The sequence below is a fragment of the Rhamphochromis sp. 'chilingali' genome (assembly GCF_963969265.1).
Source record: "Rhamphochromis sp. 'chilingali' genome assembly, chromosome: 2".
NCBI classification, from domain to species: domain Eukaryota; kingdom Metazoa; phylum Chordata; class Actinopteri; order Cichliformes; family Cichlidae; genus Rhamphochromis; species Rhamphochromis sp. 'chilingali'.
The window spans coordinates 35,463,742-35,487,872 of NC_137930.1; the positions used below are offsets into that span (position 1 = coordinate 35,463,742).

The 24,131-nt window shown below is 39.9% G+C and overlaps 3 protein-coding genes across 3 annotated transcripts in view; 1 reads left to right on the plus strand and 2 right to left on the minus strand.

Annotated features, from left to right (window-relative positions):
- LOC308392879 (MAM domain-containing protein 2-like) overlaps positions 1 to 24,131 on the minus strand; it is a 226,660-nt gene that overhangs the window by 115,812 nt on the left and 86,717 nt on the right. The gene's annotated exons all lie outside the window — the stretch shown is intronic.
- ccnb1 (cyclin B1) lies at positions 2,943 to 6,992 on the minus strand. The gene is made up of 8 exons (XM_080869185.1): positions 6,862 to 6,992; positions 6,478 to 6,606; positions 5,227 to 5,523; positions 4,983 to 5,141; positions 4,642 to 4,878; positions 4,412 to 4,552; positions 3,650 to 3,760; positions 2,943 to 3,575 (listed from the first exon to the last, which is right to left on the minus strand). Exons 1-8 carry the CDS (start codon positions 6,880 to 6,882, stop codon positions 3,471 to 3,473), a joined length of 1,200 nt encoding a protein of 399 aa, XP_080725311.1. The 5' UTR covers positions 6,883 to 6,992; the 3' UTR covers positions 2,943 to 3,470.
- Positions 10,205 to 24,013, plus strand: LOC308393143 (AN1-type zinc finger protein 5-like). The gene is made up of 6 exons (XM_080876662.1): positions 10,205 to 10,400; positions 15,875 to 16,061; positions 16,164 to 16,308; positions 17,523 to 17,626; positions 18,023 to 18,151; positions 20,760 to 24,013. Exons 2-6 carry the CDS (start codon positions 15,905 to 15,907, stop codon positions 20,906 to 20,908), a joined length of 684 nt encoding a protein of 227 aa, XP_080732788.1. The 5' UTR covers positions 10,205 to 10,400; positions 15,875 to 15,904; the 3' UTR covers positions 20,909 to 24,013.

A 24,131-nucleotide genomic window follows, 5' to 3' on the forward strand; every position in this document is an offset into this window, starting at 1 on the left:
TACAGAGTGCCTTACGTCATACAGATGGCAGATGATCTTTGGACATCTCCCTGAGGATAAGAGGATGAATGGACTGATGAAGCAGGGGGTGTTCCCCAGGGTTTCAGCTGTGAATGGGTTTCTGTGATAATAGCTTCCACTCTGTCCTGTCCATTAGCTTTAACTACACGTGTCCTGATGTTATGCAATTACTGTGAGGAGTCTTCAAATTTACACCTTACATGAGATCTTCCGGCTTCTTAGGAAGGAAGTCTGTAATAATGATTCACAGCAATTTCCTGGACAGGGAAGAGTTCTGTAATTTACCGTTATTTAAAGTACAATAGTGTCATTAAGGTCCACATCTCTTTTTCAAAAGAGACTTGCGCAATAAACACTGTCTCTCATTTCAATCCAGACTGAATTTACAGACAGCATAAAGATAGATAAACATAACATTTTATAATGTTTTAATGAAATCAGAGGAAGTATATTTGTCATTCATTCCATTTGTAGACAGCGGAGGATTTAAACTCACTTTTCTCCAATCTCACTGTGAATGACAGGCACAGCTAATGTTATTAATATCCTGTGACCTGATATTGTAACTACTATATTTAAATGTAAAAGGGGAGCAGAGATAATTGGGCCATTTTCAAAGAAGAACCTTATAAATAAACATCATGCAGAGATGCTCTCTTCTGTTTCTTAAGGAGGACCATCCACATTAAATCACATTCAACAAAATACAATACAATGAAACAAATTTTCAAGGAAGACAAAATAAAGCTCAATTAATGGTAAAATAAAGTACAATAATTAAAACATAGTTATAAAGTAAGCCAAAAAAGATACAATAAAAGTAAAAACTTGCATGCAAACAACCAAGAAAACTTACTTTGCATAAAATGGAAGAGCTGAGTAAAATATAACAAAATTAGCTCACATAGCTCAATTTAAATTAGAGCAAAAACAAAAAACAGAAACAATAAGTTACGTAATTAAAAAGATACAGCTGTGAGTTAGGAATGAACTCAAACCTGAATAAAAAACAATATATTGTGATGCCACACAATTAAGAGGCTTTGAGGTGGAGGGAAAACCCTAACAACAGGCAGCCAACATCCAAACATGGCTTTAAATGTCCCTCGAGAAACCTGGAAAACTTTTCCTGAAGACTACTTGAAGAATTTAATTTAAAAACGTAAATAACATAGAACTCCATTTTTGCCTTGTATACTATTTTTACATGTGTGCTTGCAGATGTTTTGTTAAATCACTATAAATATTATCCATTTACATCTTAAATAATTCACATAAACTACCTTATACTGGCCCTTCATGCAACATCTATCTGAAAGAAGGCCATATCTTCCTACTGATGGGCTACTCCTTGCAAACAGAAATTTTGGACAGCACACAAGTAGAGCTTGTGTCAAGGAGTAGAAAAAAATGAAAAGAATTGAAAACCGTCTGTAGTCTGAGCTTTTGGCTCACAATGATCACATGTACACACAGAACATATCATAGGAAACTATGTCACCTTTTTGCTGTCTTTACCTTTGTGTTTTGAATTCAGGTGTGATCACTGAGGGGTGGATCTGAACTGTGCAACTGCACTCAAATTAGCTAGTGACTTGTGAATAATTTCCAAATTGGACTCAGTAAGACTGCAGATTAATGACTGAGCCCATGGAGTCATCGGTTAAGTGTTTGCTGAGGTCAAAAAGCTAGGGAGCCTTGGGGTAACTGGAAGGCTGTGTGCCACCTTCTGGCCGTTAAAAAGAATGCACTTCAAAGTTTAAACTCAGTGTTTGCATAAGTAGTAAAAGGGCCCTAGTTCAGTTTCAGCTAAAGACTGGCATCTTCATCGGCCATTAGCTTTGACATCCAAAATAAACTGACTTGGTTCTTTATCCAGATGTTCAAAATGCTAGTTTACAGTGAAAAAGCTGTGAAAGGCACCATTCACCAGTAGAGAACCATCACTCAATTAAAGCTGGTTCTCTCTCTAGGACTTAGAAGTTACCCCTTTGGCTCCATTATTCTAACTCTGTATAGGCTTGTGCAGTTCTGCTCTTGATTGAGGGTTTGAGATGCAGAGATGCTAGCTGTGAACCCAGATTTATTAGAATTTTGCCAAAAGCACAACTACCACACTCTGGACTAGTCTCTCATTCAGCCATCCGTTTATCCTTTTCAGGGTCGGGGGTTACTGGAGCCTCTCTCAGCTGTCTTAGGACGAGGCAGGGTACACCCTGGACAGGTCGCCAGTCTGTTGCAGGGCTAACACATTCCACCCTGAGCACGCTTGATGTCAGATCTCAGAAGCAAAGCAGTGTTGGGCTTGGTGCATCGTCCCATTTAGAACATGCTGAAAAGAGCCTTGCATGTAGTCAAGTCTGAAGGCCCTTTTGTCTTGTTTCCCCTCGTTAGAGACAAACGTAGGGCTTTCGAGACTGCACCTTCAACTGGAGAACACTTCAGGTCACCCCTAGTTGGAAAGGCACATGATTGTGCCAACTTAGAGCCCCAATGCTCATGCACTACCTCCAAAATTATATGCATAACCTGTAAAGACTCCTCTGGGTGATAAAAGATGTCTGTTACCAGTCAAAGTGCCCGTTTTAGCCGCCAATCTAAGGACAGCCCTTGGCCCTAAAGCAAAATAAGACTCTCAGGAAGTGACCTAACGTGAACTGAAAGTCCCAGAGTTCTGCTTTAAGCTTCCCTGAAGTCACAAAAGCCATCATGAAGGGACACTTTACATCAAGAGCCGTTTTGATGCAAGCTGTACTGTCACCAAATATTAACATAGCTCTAAACTGAAGTACAGCAGGGCAAAGTCAACATTTCTCATTGTGGGCACTTTGACAACCTCACTTGTACTTTAGCTTTAAGATGCTTGAACAGTCTCACAGCAGCCTCTAGTGGAGATCAAAAGGAACAACAAGGCAGGCAGCTTTCTGGTCAAAGCCATTTAATAAATCCTTTAAGAACAAGATAGTAAGAATGCAAAAACCAAACTGATTTAAAAAGCATTGCTGTACATTTCACAACACATCCACTGAAAAAAATTTTAAAAAGTCACATTGCTGACCATACAATTCACACCACAAGTTTTAGATTAAACACCAGCAGCAGTTTAGAGGGGGTGCAGGGTCAGAGGTCTTCAGGCCTAATAAGATTAGTGCTTGAGTACTTTTGAATAAGTGAAACAAAAATGGTTGCCTTGCACTAGTCTGATCATGTAGCCCAGCTGTCACTCTTAGAAGAATTAACTGCCATTTTGTAGCTCAGGTCAAACTTAAAACTTGTGGTGTGCTTTGGGCAGGCTGTAAAAATACACCACACCCCCCCCAAAAAAAACAAAAAACAAACAAACACAAAAGTACTAAACTAGTGACATCCTTGGTGTGCAGATCCTTGGTCAGGTTAAAAAGTTAATTTACATCTGTACAAATCAGCACATGGTGCCAAGGACACTGATCTCACTGTGTGACCTGCTTTGCCAGGTCCTTAACCACTGATGATTTGAGCTGCGAAATGTTGGCAATCCTCATCTGCTTTGAGGTGGCGTATTTGCCTTTGATGGCCTGCAGAAGACACCAGTGTAGTTAGGTCTTGTCAAGTTTAACATTAGTTAAAATTTGAAGTACAAGAAGCTTACCATGTGCTTGGTCAGCCCATTATTCACTTTGACAACGTTCTTGGCGATGTGTGCCATAACAGGAATCAAACTCTCTGCTGTGTAGTCCATGTAGTGCTGCAGCGTCACATCCTGGAAAGACAATTTGAAGGCATCTGTGCAGGATTTGCTGAGCAAAATGTGCATGAGTCACACTATTATATGTATACTTTGATCCTTGTGGTGAAATTCCTCTGCATTCAACTCATTCACTCAGTGAAGCAGGTATAGGGGTCAGTTTGAATTTACTGATCTAGATGTACAAACATATTTGACAATTCCTTCACATAAAGCAAAGCCTTTTGATATTGAAACTCATCCAAGGAGTCCTTTTATAAATATGAACAATTCCCATGACAGTTCATAAAACTTATGGTTGCAATATTGCAACCATTACCTGCACAGGTGTAGATTATGACAATCATGTCAGCCACTTATGTTCTGCATAGATTCAGCTCTAAAGTCTGGGGTAAGCAAAGGTCAGACAAGTTTCTGTTGCACCAGTATTATTAAACTTGCCAGGAAGTGCTACAAGTTAACAATTGCACTGCAGCTTTATGGCAGCCATTTGTTGCACTCAATTATGGATCACTCTTGACATTGCTTCATAGGTCCTTTCTTATGAAAAGAAAAAAATACTAATACTTCAGACCTAGTTTTTACCACTAGGAACTTTTAGCAAGGACACAACTTTAATTTCTTACAGACACACCAAAACTCTTGAGACCCTTCAGATGCACTTACCCATTCTCCAGCAGCCAATATTTTGAGGGTGAGTGCCAAAGCAGCACTTGCCACCATTGAAGGTGGCAAATGGACCATCTCGTAGTCAACCATTGTGAGCTCCAGGAGATACTTTGCCAGAGTGTGCTGCTCAGCAGTTACCTGTGAAGACATGCACGAGGAATAAGTTGCTGCACGAACACTTACTGTCACCCATCAGCAATTCCTGTGACACAAGATATGCTGCAAACCTCATAAATTTTGGAGGCCCTTCTAAGGAACTGCAGGGGGAGAGGACGGCCCAGTTGGAACTTCAGCACCCGCAGAATAGTCATCTCCATGTCTCTGATTTGGGCTGTGGTGTAGGCCTTGTCTGTGACGTAGGCAAAGTCTGAGATCTCTGGGGGATACATCTCCTCATACTTTGACGCAAGGAACATGGCAGTCACTCCAACAAGCTGCAGCTGCTTCTTGGGTACTGGATTGTCCTGTTGGGAGGTATAGTTGCCGTTAGTGAGATGAAAACCATGAAAGGTGGACTGGTGTATTGCAGGACTAACAGCTTTTGTTAGGAGAACCAGGATTCACTCACCTGAAGAAAGCGGTCAATGATGCCCACGGTCATGTACATAGTCTCCTGCAGCAGACGAAACTTCAGATTTACTTGCACGAGCCAGTCAATGAGAATGGCTCTCATGTTGCCTGTCACCTCCTGACCCTGCAGATAGTTCTGTCTGACGTTCTGTTCAACCTGAGCAGACAAGAAATGGTTAGTGGTCTGTGGGGAAAGTAGCTCAATAGTCCCACTTTAAATTCCTTTATTTTAAGTTGCTTGCCTCAAGCTGGCGGAGATATTTGTAGATGTCCTTCACATAGTCACTGCAGAGCATGGGGTTGTCATAGTCATCTGCGTCGACATCTCTGATAGCAGTGTGCAGAATGACATCTGAAAATGCTTGGCATAGGTCAGCAGGCTCACAGCCAGAGGTCTCCATTGGTGTGGGAGAGGCTGGCTCAGGTGGGGCTTGCACCTCTGGCTCAGGTTTAACAGGGATGACATCTTTTTGCTTTGTCTGTTCAGCCTTTTCAGCTCTGGTTGTAACTTTAGTCTTGAGGGCTTCAGTCTTTACAGTCTAAGGGGAAAAAAAAGCATGTTAAAGCCAGAAAACTCAATAGTCTAGGTAGACACGTTACCAAAAAAAAAAAAAAAAAATCTGAACATAGGACCAATTTAGTGTTAACTTTCCAATAGAGATCACTTCCCAGAGTGATTTTAAGCCTCATTTAGACAATCTCAGCCCCAGCTCCTCTTCTGTCTAGAGCTTTCAGTCTTGCCAGACAAATTACAATCCATTAAGTGCATTTCCCCCCTGTGCATTCTTAATTGGAAACTCACAGCAGGAAGCATGCTAACTCACTCCTGCAGGTATGCTATGCTGCCATTTTAATGTTGCCCAAAGGAGGGCGACACTCAAGTGTGAGTTCTCTTGTTATCAATGCCCCTCCATTTAAGCAGCAGTCCTGTAGCCACCTCATGTGCTCTCTATGGTCAAAATAAAAACTTGACCTAGACACTGAATTTTAGTCTAAACAGCACTTAAACCTACATCACCAAGTTAAGTCAGTTTTAGTCAATCTGAGCACATTGTACTCTCAGGGGTTTTCCTGTTCTGTTTGAGATAAGGTTGTTTTTTTTTTAATTAGAGAATCTAAAGCAGGAAAATGTGTAGGCTTCTTTTAGAGCAAGAGGCTAAATGCTGACTAATAACTGGTTCCATGTGTAGTCAAGGCACAGTGTGCCAGGGAGGTGGGGAAAAAAAACCCCAACAAGCTTAAAAGAATACCTTCATACCCTAACAGGACGTTATAATTTTTAAACAAACTTGTAAACCAGTTTTACCTTGTCCAACGCTTTGACTCAATTCAGCATTTTGTGCCAGTTGTTGCAAGTGTGGCCCCACTCGGGCCATTTTAACCGTTTTGAGATCAGAGCTGGAAGCCACTATGCCCATATGATTTCACTGCATAATTCTATTGTTTTCCATAGATTTAACAGAAAAGCATTTAATACGGGATGAAATGTTTACCTTTTTCTGTGCGTCTTTGTTAACTGCGATGTTTCCAATTTCCCCCAGGGCTGCTCGGGGCTTCTGTGTGGGCCCAGACACAGAGCAGGCCTTGCCACCGAGGTCGACCTTGGTGGAAGCCAAACGATTCTACAGGAAAGAAAAATAATAATAATGTTAAATCACAATGATTATAACAGTTTGTACGCTTTTATCTTTTAGTTAAAGAGGCTTAAGCGGAAACCCTTACTCTCGACCTGCTCCATGATAAGAAATCCCAAAGCAAGAAACGACGGCTATAGCTACGTTTTGAGGGGGTTTTAAGCGAAAAAGACAAAGAAGCTAAGTGCTTCCCCAGATTCAATGATTAAAAAAAAGTAACAAATAGAGATGATAAAGTCTTACCCGGGTCACTCTGAGAGCCATTTCGAAACAAGCGATGCTTCAGCAAACAGGGGAATAGTCGTAATGGAGAACGGTACGCAGCTTCCAGCGAGCGAGGTTTAAATCCTCGCTCGCTGGAAGCTGATTCGCTGACCTAAGACTGTTCTGGGCGTCTGATTGGTCGAACGCACCTGTTTGAAATGCGTTCCCCGGACAACTTATGGTCACGTGATTTGTTTTCTTGACGTTCATTTCCTTTTCCTTTTACGTCCTGCTTGTTTTTATACGCTTTTTCTCTAACGCTGCATTTCAAGTAAGTAAATAAATTAATAAGAAGTCACTTTAAGAGGGAGAGGAATCAAATCTTAAAGTGTATTTTATCGTTATACTTTAACTTCTATTGCCTCAAATTCGTTCAGAACACAATTCTTTTCATTTTGAGTATGATAGACTTTCTTTAACATTATATTTTTTAAGCTCTGTTATTTCATTTAATGTAATAAAAGTCCATTTCTGCTATACAGAGCTGCCTTAGTACATGAGACACCTAAGAGTAAAAATGCCTTCTTGAACGATAAAGGCTGTTTTTGCTTTTATTTTTCTTTTATAGATTCTAAAAGTCTACATTTCAAAAGGAATTTCTCACATAACTCACGATATAACACTTTACTTTTGTCATCCATTAAATAAGCTACAGTAGTTAGCTCTTTAGATCTCCATGTATCTTTAAATGCCTTTGTTCACCAAGTAAAACATATCCACTTAGCAAAAAGTAGATACACTCTACTTTTTTTGCTTGGATACATAAATGTAAAGTTGACTCTGTTTCCTTGGCAATAAGAAAATGCATTCTACAACCCAAATTACAAAATATCAAAATAAATAAATGTGCAAAATGTAAATAAAAACAGAATGCAATAAGATGCGCATCATAGATATCCATATTATATTTACACCAGAACACAGGAAACATAAACATACAATTTTACCAAAAAATAAAGTTCTTTTGAATTTGATGGGAGGAACACGTCTCAAAAAAAATGGGACACCAAAAGGCTGGAAAAACAGCTATGGAAAGATTTTATGTTAATAAAGTTAGTTGTCAACAGGTTAGTAACATGACGGGGTACGAAAAGAGCATTTTAGAGAAGTAGAATTTCAAAGAAGTAAAGATGGGCACAGGTTCACTAATGTGCAGCAAACTGCATTTACAAATTGTGGAGCATTTTCAGACTTAAGTTACAGTGCATACTATAATATGATGAAAAAGCTCAGAGACTCTACAGACTCATGTCTGTGGCACTGGACAAGGCTGTGAATCAATATTGAATAGATGTGATCTTTGGGCCCTCAAGCAGCACCACATAAAAATAGGCATGATTCTGCCATGGGAATCATTGCAGGAACTCATGAACACTTCCAGAAATCAGTGTCTGTAAACACAGTTCATCCACAAATTCAGGTTAAAGCCCTATCATGAAAGAAGGGTACAAGTCATCCATATCATGGTAGTCTCAAGTGCTTGAAAAGAAGGCAACTGGGCTTCTTATTGGTCATCCAAGAGGCTTCTTCAGTTCTAAAACAAGTGACATAGAATCCCAGTGGTTTGATCCAGGATGGTTTTTGTTCTCTTGGAGGTCGTCCTTCGGGTTGTTGAGGCGATATCAGTCATGTGAGTTTCCCTAGTGTGAAAAAAGGGATGGACTATTACCATCACTGGTGCCAAGGTGTGAAACTCTGTAAAACAATGTCCCACTATGCTGTCCTGTGAGCTGCTGAGGTCATTTGAGGCAAGGTGCCAGTTGAAAACATTAGACCCATTATAAAAAAATACAATAAAGACCCAGGGCTCTTGAGCAGCCGGAATCACAATGGGACCTCACCAAAAGTCCAGTAACCTTATATGTACTTTGCACTCTACTCAAGAAAGAGTGGTAGTGATGGGAAGGCTGCTCTAGTGACGTACTGTGTAGTTTTTGTCACACGCTGGAGAGCCCTCCTGTCCTGAACAATGCAGCCTCCACGCCACACTGTAACTGAGGCAGCGATGACGCTCTTAGCTCTACAACTGTGTAAACGTTTCTGGGTGACATGCCAAAGTTCCATCAGCCTTCTAAGAATTTTTCAGAAGCTGCCGAGTGTTGTGAGATCAAGTAAGAGAAAAATTTAAAGGTTTTTACTCCCTATCTCTGCCTCAGTGGTGTAATCATTTCTTTGGTCTTATCTACATTTAGAGAATGATTGTTTCTTGACACTACACCGCCAGGCCTGACACTTCTATGTCACCGCCTCTCCATTAGCAAACAACCCAATGACTGTAGTGTCATATGCAAACTTTATAAGGAGACCACACCGTCATATGTGAAGACGGTGTAAAGGAGAGGCCTCAGCATGCACCCCTGATTGGTTATCATGCTCGTGTGGTTTTCCTGAGTGTTTGACTGGAATTTCAGCACTCACAGAAAAAGAAAGTGACTTCCCAGAGATTACTGCAATTAGTGTTGAATTCTGAGCTGTTGCCAATGAACAACATTCTTACATGCAGCTGTGGTCAGAAGTCCACATGCGCTCATTATGGTCATGAATGTTATGGTAGGTTGCGTCTGTGTTCATGGGAGGGACAGTGGTTACCGCCTCTGGTTGAACGAACGTGCAGCAAGCAGCAAGCAGCAACCTGTTCCAAAGGATTTCATCAGCAGGCCAGTACTTAAGGTGGTGGCTAAGGTTCATTGCTGGGTTGTTGATCTCTGCTGTTAGTAAGGCCCTCCCTTGCTAGTGTAGTGTGGTGATCTTGCGTGAATTTAAATATAAAATAAATTCAAACTTGTGAACCCAGTTATTAATTTTTAAACAAAAAGAGTTACATTGTAAAATTAAAAAAGTTCAAATAAGTCATTAAAAGCATAAAATTACCTTGACATTCATGTTCATAATTTGTGTATTTAAACTTCTGACAAAAACTGCTACATGTTCCTCGGTGTGTGAGGGTGTCATCAGTGTACCGGATCTGTCTGTATGTATGTTAGTAAGAGTCCAAAGTGGTCTTTTTAATGTTGGTCAAGACCAGTCTTCTCCCTTGGAAACACTACAGCATCACCTGTGGAACTCAATGTAGATGTGCCAAGTTTTGTACTGTTTTGTTTTTGTCTGATCTCATTACTTTTAGTGCCGTGTTGATGTTTTGAAATCTGTTTTTCTACATAGATGTTTGTTTATGTGGGGTAAAGGTATGTTTGTAGAAACCAGGACTGCTGTCCTGAAATCTTTAGTGGCTCTTCGCCAACAACCATGCCCTCCAATCAGAGGATCACAATTTTCATGACGTGTACCGGAAGGCAGAGAGGACGCAAACGTAACACGTAAAACTAAACAGATGCCACTACCTCTCCTACACTGAGGACGTCAGCGGGAGCAGCTAACATCACTCCCAGACGGAGAGAGGACCGAAAAGAAACGGGCACACGCGACGATTAAACCTAGACGGCCCTAGTTAGTCAGCTCCAAGAGAAATCCAGGTGTTTCTGTTAGCCGACAAAACAGCGTTTCTCTGGCACGAAAAGGTAAGATAACACCGAGTAGTTAAACCGCAGTCTGCTGGTTAGTTAGTTACTTAGTAGTTGTTTCGGGAAGTGTCTCAGTCTAGGACTAATTGTAGCTACAACCAGTTTAAAAAGCACATTTTCCGAAACGAGTAACGTCGACGTTGGTGTAAAATTGGCTTACTTAATTAGTGAGGATTAAAGAGTGACTGTCTGACTGCTTAACACGTGTCCTTAAAAAGTTTTCCAAGGGTAAGACTACACGTTAAATAGGTTTAAGAGGCTATATAGCTGCTAAACCTGGCATTAACCTTACAGCTATTTAAAAACCGGTCTTTCTCCTTTCTAAAAATCTCCTTTTTTCAACTTAAATCTATCCGCAGCTCGCAGTAGCATCTGAATTTCCCTAGGTTGTGTCTAATTAGCAGTGATGTTTTAACACTTATTTTTAGTGTGTATTTTGTCCCCTTGTTTCTCTTATTTAAGAATCGTAGAGACTTCTGTTTATAAAATTTGTGGTGACTCTAAACAAACAACAAAAGAGCGAACAAAGCAAACTAGTCACGCTAAGCTTGCTAGCTGCAGGTTGCCTTTAGCATGCTAACGGGGAGATCAGAAGAGTCATACTTAGCAAGGAGCATGCTGTCTAGTATTTCTATGTAACCCTTTAAATCACAGCTTTACCTTGAAAAAAATACCCACAGTGTTACCAAACACCATGAGGAATAATTATTTGTTAAATGTTTGGTTTTAAAAGGGGGGTTAAAACGCAAACAGCGTGCATTAGCTTGCTAGCATGACTCAGTGGATTTGTAGAAGTAAAACGGTTGTGTGGCCCTGTTTGTGTGCTGTGAAGTAGTTGAAGATGAAGGATATTTCCTCACTTGACTGAGCCCTTTGGGGATATATAAATGCGTGTTTAGCTCTGGGATTAAGGCAGAAGTATGGCTGAGGAGTGACTCGCCTTTTGTCTGGGTGATAAACGTGCTCCAGCTGCTCTTTGTGTTATCCACAGGTGTTGTTATGAATTTTTATGGTCACCCCTTTGTTTAAATTCCTCCACCTGCATGTTCCAGCAAAGTGTGTGTGGGCTGTTCTTATGTTTAAGGAGAAACCTTGTCTCTGACGTGGATACAAATTTTAGCCAGGGTTCCAGCTCTGGTTGCAGCACTCCTGAGGTTGTCTATAAATAGATGTGTTCACAGCCTTGGTGTATTGAGGTAACTCGTGTGTGTGTGTGTGTGTGTGTGTGTGTGTGTGTGTGTGTGTGTGTCACATTGCACTCCTGTGACAGTGGAAAGCCCTCATGCACATGTCCATGTGAGCCTGGCTGGAAGCGGAGCTCCGCAGTCTGTAGTCACACTGCAATGAACACACGTGAAGCTGCACATTGCAGTGGTCTCTAACTATCCACAGTTTTGGGGAAGAGGAGAAAGACTAGTGTAACTCACCAGGATATGAACTTAGTGATGGGAATTCTTCCCCTTTTGCTTCCACTGTGTATAAACTGTAACTGTAGACAGTTGATTTTCCCTGAAGCAAGATCTTCACAACTTCCTATAAAAATCATTGTCATCACAAGGCTGCTGCAGCTGTTTACTAGACTAAACTTGCCTGGCAGGAAGCTGTTCTCAGCTTTGAGGAAGAGAGTTTGCATTGTTATTATGCATTTTTTTTATTTATTTTTTTTTTTTTAATGAGCATTTTAGTATTTTGTGAATTTAGATTTTTTTACTTGAATTCTCTGTAGTTTAGCATTTCATTCTTTTATTTGGCTATTTCCTTAAAAAGTATTATTTAATAATGTGGTATCTAGAGTTTAAGATGTAGCTTTATATTTGACTTTAGTTTAGTAAACCCATAGTTACTTTCATTTAAACTTATGTGAGCTTTATTATTTAAAAGTATTTTTCAGCATCTTATAAAGCATTTTTATTTGATTTAGCATTTCATTGTGTTTTACTTGGCACTTTCTTTTGCCTGCCCTTTCATCAATTTTTAACTGAGATCTCTTCTGATTACCGTATTTCCCGGACTACAAAGCGCACCTGAATATTAGCCGCACAAGCTAAAATCAGTGGAAAATCCTGTTTTGTACATACATTAGTCGCACCTGACCAAAAGCCGCAGGTGTTTCAATGTTGACTTATCATATGTAAGAGAATATGCACAAAGGGAATTGTCAGGAAAGAGATGGCTGTTTGGAGACATCACTTTTATTAATATTTTGAAAAACAAGTTATGGGTACATATTTGCATAACTTTTTAGGTATATGTACAAGTAGCGGTAATTACAAGTACGAAACATGTACTGTGCTTCATAAATGAGTAACAAATGTAGTACATAACAATAACCTACAGCACACCAGAAAAATAGATTCAGACTACCTTTTAGGCTCAGGTGCAGTGACACGGCTTTAACAAGAAGAAAAGTCAGTCATTCACCACCATCTTCCTGCGCACTAAAACCACCAAAGTCCTCTCCTCCAGTGTCGGAAACGAACAGGCTCAGGGTGGCTTCGTCATCCACTCTCCGCTTCTTTCATTCGTTGTCACTTTCAAAACCAAAGAAATCCTCGTTGTCAGTGTCAGAGTCGAACACCCTCTGAAGGGCCGTGGCGGTGTCCTCCTCTCCATAATGCAGCAGTCCAGCCCTTTGAAATCCGTCGGTGATCATGGATGTTTTCACACTTTTCCACGCTGTCAGGTTCCACAGGTGGAGTTGAGCATAACTTGCTTTTCGCAAGTTTATCGCCGCTCGTCATCCACGACTCCCGCTGAACGCGTAGCGTTAATTTGAAGTTTGTTTTTCGCGCTACTTGTACGGCACTATGTTGCCTGGCGGATGGACACGTGACCAACATACCACTCTTGAACCCCGATACTGTGTGTCTGATCACATGCCCTTCCGCCAGACAACGTAGTGCCGTACAACAGCGGAACAAACAAAACAAATCGTCTTACGATATGACAAAAATCATGGACAATCCATAGAAAAGCCGCACCTGACTAAAAGCCGCAGGGTTCAAAGCTTGTGCAAAAAGTAGCGGCTTATAGCCCGACAATTACGGTAATTTTGAAGCAAGCTGCTTTCAGTTTTGGGTAAGAAGAAGTTATCTAATCATTTTTATTGCGTGTTCTCTTTTTTTGTTTTATTTAGTGTTTTTTGTTTTTTTGTTTTTTTTTTAAATTCACTTGGGTTTCATTTGGCTTTATTCATGTCATTGAATTGTTTAAGGTTTCTGATTTAGTTATGCTTATATTTTTATTTTAAATTGATTCATTTTACTGAATAATTTGGAAATGCTTTGTCACGAGCCAGTTGGTCAAGAAAACTTTGATAATGACCATCAATCATAGCTGCACATTTAACCTGTAAGGATGCAATGCTGCTGATGCCAGCAATGCTGATGTTGGCAACTTTTGGCAAATTCTTACAGTACCTGCATGGGCAGTTTAACCTTGCCCATTAGATTGGGCTCAGTTTGTACTGTTGAAGGATTTTCATACTTTCAGGGTGATTACTGTAATTGGACCTCAACCATCTGTAGAAGACATTGGTGTCCTGCATAAATTTTTTCAACTACAGGCTTGTGTGGGCACACACAAATACCATTTATTGCCACAGACATGATTCATTTGTCAGGAAGACGTGATTTTCTGACGGAGCGACCATTGAAACAGAAATCATTGTGTAGTCTGAGCACTGATTAAAGATGTTTTTTTTTTTTTTTTGTTTTTTTTATTGTTGTTTTTTTGTCCTTCTGCACTCTTTTCAAGCAAAGGTCAAGAATGCTGTTTGGTTTACACACTAAATAAATAACATTTCTAACCAAGGCTGTTGACAGTGTGCCTCAACACTGTTATCTGGTTCATGGCACTTGAGGCTCAGGTCATGTGATTACACCTCAGCAATTTTATTATTAGAAAATAGTGAGGTGTCCCCTGAAGCTCCAGTGAAAGGGAAGTAAGTCAAGTTTTAATGGGCATTATTTTATTAGATTAAAATCTGAGTGAAGATTTCATGAGTAAATTTCACTAGTATGTCAAGGGGTTTTAGTACAAAAAATATTCATAGTTGGGGTTTATATCACTATTTGTCATTATACATTGTCTTTGGGGTTTGATGTAATCTAAAGTTAATAATCACCGTCCATATTAGTTAATGGTTATACTGTGATTTAAGCTACAATGGTCAGTCAGAGGAAAACTAAAAGCAACAGAAGGTCTCAGTAGTCCTTCTCACTGCCACTCTGAAGCCTTGCTTCTCGCTCACACTTAAACATAGCAAAGACAGAGAAAGCTGTCCTTGTGAAGCAGTAGGATATCTCCCATGGGTTTTTATTCATTTTTATTTTTGGGTATGAAAAGTGGCTGAAGTGCCAGAGGTAATGATGCGTAGGTGCTTAGGGAAAAATCTACATGTTGTAGTTGTGTACTGTCACTGGGGAAGCGTCAAAAAATGTGGGCTTGTCTTTTTCTTTTTTTATGTTTGTGGTGGTCTTTAGTCATTTGTCTAAGCCCTTTTTAAGTGGAGTAAAGTCACAATAGAGAAAGACCTCTTCTTTTGCAGTGACGTGAAAATAGGGGATTAAAAACAATAAAAATTCCACTGCAGTCACAGTTTGTACTTTTATTTTATTTTTTTGATTGATGTTCGTTTGAGCTTCCTTCCTTGTGAACACTGCTGCTGCTCCCTTTCCTGTTTGAACCCACTTTGGAACAAACTAATATTTAGTTTCACACATTTTGTTTTGTAGTTTTTATTTTTCAGATTCTATATATAGGTAAGTTGAAATTCCTGTTGCAGCACACATGACCTATAACAGAATAGCTAAAAAGTAAAATGACTCAAAATTTATTTCAAAATGTCAAATACACAAATTAGGTACTAACTTGGATGAGTAGAAAAAATAAGATGAAGGAACCTAATAAATAAAAATCCAAAATAAATGACAATAGAACACCATGTAATAAGTGTCTTAATAAAGTAAAACATCAGCTGGACAAGCTAAGAATTTATTTCACATTAAAATAATGCAAATATCAGAGGGTCCAGTGAGCAAACATCCAGATATTATGCAGCCTTATAAATCACACGACTAGCTAACTTTTCAGGGAGAATACTAAACTGAAGTGAAACTCGCACAAAGTAAAGCAACAACCTCAATTATTGGCTGGAGAGAGGTTTTCAGTGATTAGCTGCTCTTTAAAATTTATGTCCCCAAAAGAATAACGAATAATTGCGTTTATTACACATAATGAGATGTAAACATGTGAGGCTGATGGTGATAATGGGTTTCGTGACAGCTGATTTGGAACAGCTTCCAACTGAGTCAGTGATTTAATAAAAAGGCTACACATCAGGTACAGATGTGAATATAACTGCTTTATGTTCAGGACATGGTCATTTCTTTCCTCTTCAGTAGTGTCTTTGTGCTATGTGACTCTGCTGCGGTAACGATGCCTTTTATTTTTTGTATGTCTGTCTCCAGGTCAGCTCATCAGGTGGCAGAAATACCGCTATGGCCCAGGAGACCAATCAAAGCCCAGTTCCTATCCTCTGTGCCACTGGCTGTGGTTTTTATGGCAACCCCAGGACTAACGGCATGTGCTCCGTGTGCCACAAGGAGCACCTGTCACGACAGAATAATGGAGGAGTTGGTTCTTTGAGTGGAGTGGGTAAGACCTCAGGTTTTATTTTCTTCTCCTCGTCTGTGTGCAGCTGCTCTGCCTTCATCCCCTGTGTCTCACTGTGGCATGCTGTGATTTATTTCTCCTCAGGCAGCAGCTCCACAGCTGAGGCTTCTGCAATCCAGAGGTTAGAGGCCACCCTGAATAATGCTGCGGCTGCTGCAGTTGCTGCTGCAGAGGTGGCAGCTGAGGCCGCCGCTGCCTCTGATGCTGCTGCTGCCACAGAGGCACTCAGGTGAGTGGACCCAGCAGGGTGCCTGTCAAACAGTGACAGGAAGTGGCATCTATGGCAGGAATGTAAAACATCAGCAACCATCAAGATTTGGTTTATGTAGAGGTAAAAACTGGGATTTCCTTCAGGCGAATCAGTAGTCTCTTACAGCTGTACAATAATTTTGTGACCATTCAGGACTGTGTGTAGTTTCATCCATTCATGGTCTTCTGCTTATCTAACCTTGGAATGGCGGTAAGCTAAGCAGGGTATTCTCCGTTGGGGCGATCGTGGCTCAAGAGTTCGCCTTGTAATCGGAAGGTTGCCAGTTCAAGCCCCGGACACAACGACAGTCTCGGTCGTTGTGTCCTTGAGCAAGACATCACCAGTGTGTGAATGTGTGCGTGAATGGGTGGATGACAGGTTGTGTAAAGCGCTTTGGGATCCTTAAGGACTAGAAAAGCGCTATACAAATACAGGCCATTTACCATTTAGTTGTCCTTCTCCTTAGCCCCATTTCTCCTGGGGGATTCTGAGATGAGAAGTATAATCATCTCAGAGGGTTGAGGGTCTGCCTCAGTGTCTTCTGCTTGGGCATGCCCTGAAAACCTCCAAAGGAAATCGCGTAGAAGCAGCAGCTCTGCTCCAATTTGCTTCGATTTTCTGTTTCTTAGACTGAACCCAGCAACTTGTTTCAGCTGCTTGTATTTGCAGCTTAAATTCCACTTACAATGCTTTTAAAATGGTCTTTGGAAATTTAAGTTGTGGAAACCTGCAGAAACTTTGTCCCTAAAACAATGGATCCTTTTGTAGCATCTCAAACGTGTTGTGTGTTTGAGATGCTACGTTTGATATATGGAACATGGGAATATTAAAGCGGACCTGTTCTGCTTATTTCCATATATGTATTTTTTGATTACTGTAGAGCAGCTTAGCATGATTCACAATTCGAATTCACAAATACACCCACTGTCTGAAACGAGCAGTTTTAGATCCTCTCCTTTTAAGTAGACTTCTCTGTGATTGGCTATTTCTCTGCCTGAAAAAAATCATATCTGGGGATATCCATTTAAAGTGACGTCATAGAGATTCAAGAGAAGAAAAAAACTTCTGCGTTTAGTACAGGGATTACTCGTACATAGCATGAGCACCAGTATAAACATGACAGAAAGTAAGAGCACAATAGGTCCACTTTAAATCTGTTTATTTATTTATTTTCCTTTTTTTATCCTTTGCAGTGGGATTTCACCTGCCATTTCTGTAACACAACAGATGACTGAGATGAGTCTCTCCTCTGAAGAGAAAGGAGCGTCAGGCAGTAAAGTGGAGCTCATAGAGCCAGGTGGGCACTAAAAATGGATCTGTTTTCTCCGTCCATCCATTCTCTTGAATCGGGGCTGGCTGGAGCCTGGAGCCTAGAGTCTATCCCAGCTGTCATAAGGCGAGAGGCAGAGGGACCCTGAAGAGGTCGCCACCCTGTCAAAGGGCTAACACATAGACAGACAACCACTTTACTGAGTGTTCAGTCCTGAGGGTGGAAAAGTGTGACTAACAGATTTATGTTCTGCTTTTGCCCTTATTTTTACCATGAAATGAGAAACGTGTCATTAGTATGAGGTTATTTAAGGTAGAAATGAAAGAAATGGTGAATATTTGTGTTTTCACCACCCAGTTTACAAACCTTTATACGAAGGCCTAGCTCTAGTTTAAGTCTAGTCTTTTTTCCTTCTTTTTCCAGTTGTGAGTCAGCCAGCCGTCTCAGCCTCGCATCCCTCCACTGCTGGCAGTGAAGACTCCAAATCCCCCGAGCCCCCCAAACCCAAGAAGAATCGGTGCTTCATGTGTCGTAAAAAGGTTGGCCTTACAGGTAAGATGTCTCACAAAGAGATGGATGGATTTTTAAAGTCACTAGCAATTTTCCCTCTAATTTCTCATATGTCTGAGCAAACACAAACTCCCTGCGCGGACCCTTGGACCATTGTGAGCAACGGCAGACATGTGCACTGTGGTCACACCAGCATAGACTATGTGCACCTTAGCATATTCTACTTCCGGTGGAGAAACTCCTGTATAGCACTTTGTTTCCGGTGTGATATTTGCTCCTTGTTTACTGTCGGTTTTCCAAAACAAGTCAACCAAATAGATTAATCAAGTGGCGATTTGCATTTCTCAAGATGTCTTGGGCATTTACCGAACATATCGGTAGATGATGTTCATCGTCTTGTCGATATATTTTCCTCTGCGCCTCAGAGCAAAAGAGAGAGGTTTCAAATTGTATATTTCTCAGTATTTGTATACAGTGGTCACTCGTTTACAGTGTTGGGTAAGTTACTTTGAAAAAGTAATTAATTATAGTTACTAGTTACTGAGTTAGTAACTGAGTTACAAGATTCTAAAAGTAATTCATTACTTCAAAAGTAACTATTAGTTACTGTTTTTAATATTTTTATTTTTTATTTTTTTTAACCCTCTGGGGTCCAGGGTATAATTGGCTATTTTTCACTACTTTAGATTTTTCCTCTACATTTCACCTTTAAAAACTATTTACTTTACCGTGTTTAGTATCATTCTTTTCATGTTTTCATTTTGACATACTGTATTAACACAATTGATCTAAAAACATAAAATCAGAGTAGAAAAAGTTATGTTTTCTACTGTAACAACCACAAACATGTTTACTGAATCATACTTCATAACTTTAAATGCAAATATAAATTGTCCATATGATTTTAAAATTGACAAGTTTTGCAAACAAAGTTGTTTGCAGCCATTTAACTTTTACCTTTTTTAATAACCATTTCAAACTATTTGTATAACGATCAGCTGTTCTGCATTCAATAAGATGCCAGAAATTATTTGTGCCACTCCAAAAAAATAATTTCTGTTCACTATAAAGGAGAACATCACAGCCTGATACCTGCAGGTCTGACAGCAGCAGGTGTATCACTCCTGTTTGTTACCTGGAGACAGCAGTCGCCTCATTGTTCTGACACACAACACAAAACTATCCACAACACTACACACACAAAACGTCACAAATCTCTCACATCTCAAAAGTTGCTCGCGTGCTCTCTCGCTCTCTCTCTCGTTCTCTCTCTCTGGCGGGTGCGCAGTCTTCCCCCCTCGTCCTAAACAACCAAACGTCATGTTGCCATATCATTTTTTTTGAATGGTCAATATGGTGCATTTTTCCACCAACACGAAAGGGCAGGGTTTTTTTTGGGGTTTTTTTGTATTTTCTTCGTCATAAGCAGAGAGTGCTTGCTAGCGCTGTCCTGACGGTAAACGTTACAAAACTATTGAGGAAAAAACCCGCGTATATATTTATCTTGACTCTGGTTTTGCGTGGCCTATCAACACAATTTAAAAACTATATCACCTTGTTGCTTTGTCATCTTGAAGTGGTCATGTGATTGGTTTACCATGACTACTTTATTCTTCCTCAGTCAAACAGCAGCACTCATGCGATTGTTTTGCCCACTTAGCTCCAGGTGTTGTGTTAGAAAGTGATCGCTTACACACTGTGTAATAAATACTCACAAAGAAAACTGCGGCCTTTACAACTTATGTCTAAAATCGTTTCATGCATCGGTTAAAACACTGGACTCCAGGCATACCACGCCCAGCTGAAAACACTTCACGCAAGTCGAGCTGCCCGAGATTCACAGAATTTACAGAAAATGTTAAATTTTTGTGATTTATATCATTATCGGGATGATAGATGTCTTATATCGGGATATGAGATTTTGGTCATATCGCACAGCCCTAGTTTGAAGTCCACACTTTTTCCGTCAATTTTTCCGTCTGTCCTGCTCACATCTCCAGTGGTTGCACACGTTGTCATTAGCGTGTATTCACTCCACATTGGCCACACCGCTTTCCTAGCTAAAACACTGGTGGCGGCACATAAGGACGCTGTCATAACCTGTCAACGACTTTATTTAGCTGCGTATATACGAATGTGAATCACATTATTGGCTGGAGCAGCCAGTCACCTGTCACTGACTCACACTGCAAAACTGCACAGAATGAATTGTTACACATTTATTTTAATTTCAATTCAGGTTGGATTTTATTCTTATTTTTTTTGTGCGCACACGCGCAGCTTAGAGGGAACTTGGTCACCAGATGTACCAAGACACCAGTTGATGAAGACAATGAAGAAATAGGAGGCTGCAACAAAGAAAATCCAAATCAAGCATCTCAGGCTTAACTAATCAGGATTATTTTTGAACCGCAAGCCACGTAAAACAACTTAAGTTGAGTCCAAGAATAAAAACATGGAGATGGAACTGAGCAGAACAGGTTGACTTTAAGATTTGTGTTTTGTTTGGAAAAGTCCGGGTTTAGTGAAGAAAAAAAAAAAAAAGTGTAAAATCAAAAAACTGTGAAAGACAGTGGTGTGTTCTGGTATCATTTTTTACCCCCCTGCCTCATCCTCTAAGACCTTTTCCTTTCCTTTTCTGCTGTTTCAGGTTTTGACTGTCGCTGTGGAAATCTGTTTTGCGGAATTCACCGTTACTCCGATAAGCACAACTGTCCATACGACTATAAAGCTGAAGCTGCCGCAAAGATCCGTAAGGAGAACCCCGTTGTAGTTGCTGAAAAGATCCAGAGAATATGAAAACTGGGAGTTTGACTTTGAAGCCTGGAAGTGATCGCCTTTCAGACAATGGACTCTAGCCCAACTTTTCCTCCCAAAGGACTTGTTTGTTTGTTTGTTTGTTTGTTTGTTTGTTTGTTTTTCTCTTTTGTTACACATCAGGGTGTTTTGGGGCCCCCTGTGCATGGATGTTCACGTTTTCAGCTTCTTATTTGTGTGTGAGTTTTATTGAACTAAAGAAATGTTGGGATTGAAGTGAGGTGGTTTTGTGTCACAGTAACCGGCTGATGTTGGAGAAAAATGTGATTACCCTTTAGAGTGAAGGGGGGAGGGAAAAAAAAAAACCTACCTTGCCGGTTTTTGTGATCCTCCTGAAATCGCTTGAACTTCGCGTGGAATGGGGCTGTGATGGCCTTGGACTCTGGGACTTCTCAGCTGTGCTTGCTCTCTGCTGGCTTGAGTAGCAAAATGGATATCTTGCTTTTCCGTTTGCAGCCGTCGCTCTGTGAAGTCAGTGTTTAACCCTCCCGTCTTGCCAGAGTTTGGTAAGTTTTTATCTTCTTGGACTTTGTTTCTCTCTGGCTCATATTCTTTCCCAGAAACCTAAGGTAGTTGGACCGTTTTCTCTCACATTGATTTCTGTTTTGTTTTTTTTATATATATTTTTTTCTTTGGATGTCTGGTTAGTGTGTCATACACTAAAACATTTGGGAGGGTTTAGCTCCTTCAATAATCATCTTACTTCACTATTGAATGTTTTGTTCATGTTTTTAATGTGAGTTGAATTGACAGTGTTGGGAGTGTTGAATGAGGTAGTGATTTAGTGAAGTTAGTTATCAATAATTTACCATTTCAGTTGATTTTTGGTCAGGCTGCTTAATCATCTTGGTTTTGACCCCTTTTCAGTCATGCAAGTTTGTACAAACCTCTTTATTTATACACTGTCGTGTGCTTAATCTTCTAATAATACAGAATAAATTGTACGATTGTAAATAAATTATGTTCACCACTAAACGGTAAGGAGGTCACGGCTCGTCATTTTGTTCTTGTCTTTCATACTTTAGCTTAAAGTCTGGATTGGGGTTAATAAGCCCCCAAACAAGACTTGCCTGTTAACGTTAAGCCAGCATAATAAGAAAAATTCGGACTGTCCATACACAAGGATCACTAGGTAACTAACGTGAAATGTACAAAAAATTAGTCTGATCAAATTTGTCAAAGTGACCTGCATCAAGAAGCTTTGGAGTAATATTAGAGACTGAGAGGTTGACATAACTGTGTCTGCATACTGTAAGGTAGGCATGCTAGACTCCTGGCTCAGACTCAGATTGATCTTGTGGGCTGGAGCATTGAAGGTTGTCTTTCTCTAAGGGAAGCTAAGTTTAAGTACAAATTTAATCCCTGAGATATCTTAATATAAATGCAGTTTTAGAAGTAAATCTTAATTTTTCCACATCATGAGGAAATGTTGCTGTAGTAAATGGAAAATCTTTCAGCATGTCTGTGCAGGAGCTTAAATTGTAAGAAATGTGTCAAATTACAGGAAAAAATCCTGGTAGCACATCTAGCTTCTCCAGATGGTCCATAAAGTAAGTACATTTTATGTTCTTTCACATTTTCTAAAGACATCCCATGGGTTGGATAGGAGTCTTTCCTGTGCTAATTCTGGACCTGGGCCTGATACTTGATACCACCCATCATCATCACATAAATTACAAAAAAAGATACTTAGTTTTCAATTCCGGTTTTATTATCTTGAGAGCTTGAGAAGAAGGTGACTCGACTTCTTTAAGACTACAGTGACTGGCATGAGAAAACTACAGACATGACTTGAAAACAAACTTTAATAAATACTATTAAAGCTACACTGCTCATAGTCCTGCTTTTGTGGCTGTTTGTGAAGGTATTTACCTACTTTACCTACTATAAGGCACAGACAGCACAGACACTCACTTATCCTTAATCACTAGGGAAAATGATGTTTGGAGACTGGGTGGAAAAATGGTCTGCATCAACTTGCTGTCAGTTGCCGTCTTCAAGGCAACTTTGGTACCATTAAACGGCAATAAGATACTGCAACCTGTTTAAATGAATGGGGTGAAGGTGGCTTGAGATTTGTTTTGGATAAAATGATAAAAAGCTGCCGAAAAACCCAACCCATCTGATAAATTGCCAAAATATTATAAAAGGGAAAGGTTTTGTGCATCCTGAGAAAGAAAGTACTGGAGAAATGTTCCCAGAATAAGTTCCGTGGTGATGAGAAACTCCTTCACAACAACAAGCCAAGTTAACAATATCCATACCTGAAGAGGTCAGGGTATCGATTTCCAAATCTACCATAAAGACAAGACTGCATGAAAGTAAATACAGAGGGTTCACTGCAAGGTGCAAGCTATTCATAAGTCTCAAGAATAGAAAGGGTTGATTGGACTTTGCTAAAAGAAGAAGAAATTTTTTTTCTAAGACAGCCATCATAGTTCTGCAAAAGCATTCTTTGGACAGATCGTGTACCAGAACAACATTGTTAAATGGCCACCTCAGTCACCTGATCTTAACCCAGTTGAGCATGCATTTCACAATGAAACCTTAGAAAATTAGGATTCAACTTTGTCATTACACATGTATGAATAAATGTTTTTGCATAATAAATACACAAACACATAGGACTTTTTAACAGTATTTTCATGAGTTTCAGTCCCCTACCCCCATTAAAGAACTCACCTTTGATCATTACAACAAAGTCACTGAGTGATGGATAATTAAACAACAGAAAAGTTCCCGATTTGTGTTTTTCAGTTTTGTCTTGTTTTAACAAAAAAAGTAAAATAAAAATGTAGAACTCTGAAGTAACAAAAACCTTCCATTTTATAATTCCAGGACAGTCTGGACAATGAGCTGCCAATTTTACACCTTCATTTCTTACATTTTAAGCTCAAAGATTTGTTCTTTACAGTGAGACTTTTGGGATACTTGCTCTACTGTGACTGAGCCATTGATAGTCCACAGACTGGTTGTTTGTGACACTGACCCCTGGTGACAGTAATGAGCTACAGCATGCTGTTCACAGGACCAATGTTTGAAACTGTACACGAGGCATGTCAATAAAGAAAATTAATATTTCTTTCATTTTTATGTGTGGATTTTTTTTTTTTTTTTTTTTTGGATTGGTGTATTTATCAACTGTAAGTGAGTGGAAGTTGCATTTAACTGTCTCTAGAGATGTTATATTGCTCAATGAATAAAT

Coding starts and splice junctions, on each gene's coding strand:
- LOC308393143 (XM_080876662.1), top strand. CDS start 15,905: ATGGCCCAGGAGACCAATCAAAGCCCAGTTCCTATCCTCTGTGCCACT. Junction 17,627..18,022: donor AGTGGAGCTCATAGAGCCAG/GTGGGCACTAAA, acceptor TTCTTTTTCCAG/TTGTGAGTCAGCCAGCCGTC. Junction 18,152..20,759: donor TAAAAAGGTTGGCCTTACAG/GTAAGATGTCTC, acceptor CTGCTGTTTCAG/GTTTTGACTGTCGCTGTGGA.
- ccnb1 (XM_080869185.1), bottom strand. CDS start 6,882: ATGGCTCTCAGAGTGACCCGG. Junction 4,553..4,641: donor GGGCCTCCAAAATTTATGAG/GTTTGCAGCATA, acceptor ATGTCTTCACAG/GTAACTGCTGAGCAGCACAC. Junction 3,576..3,649: donor ATGGGCTGACCAAGCACATG/GTAAGCTTCTTG, acceptor TGTCTTCTGCAG/GCCATCAAAGGCAAATACGC.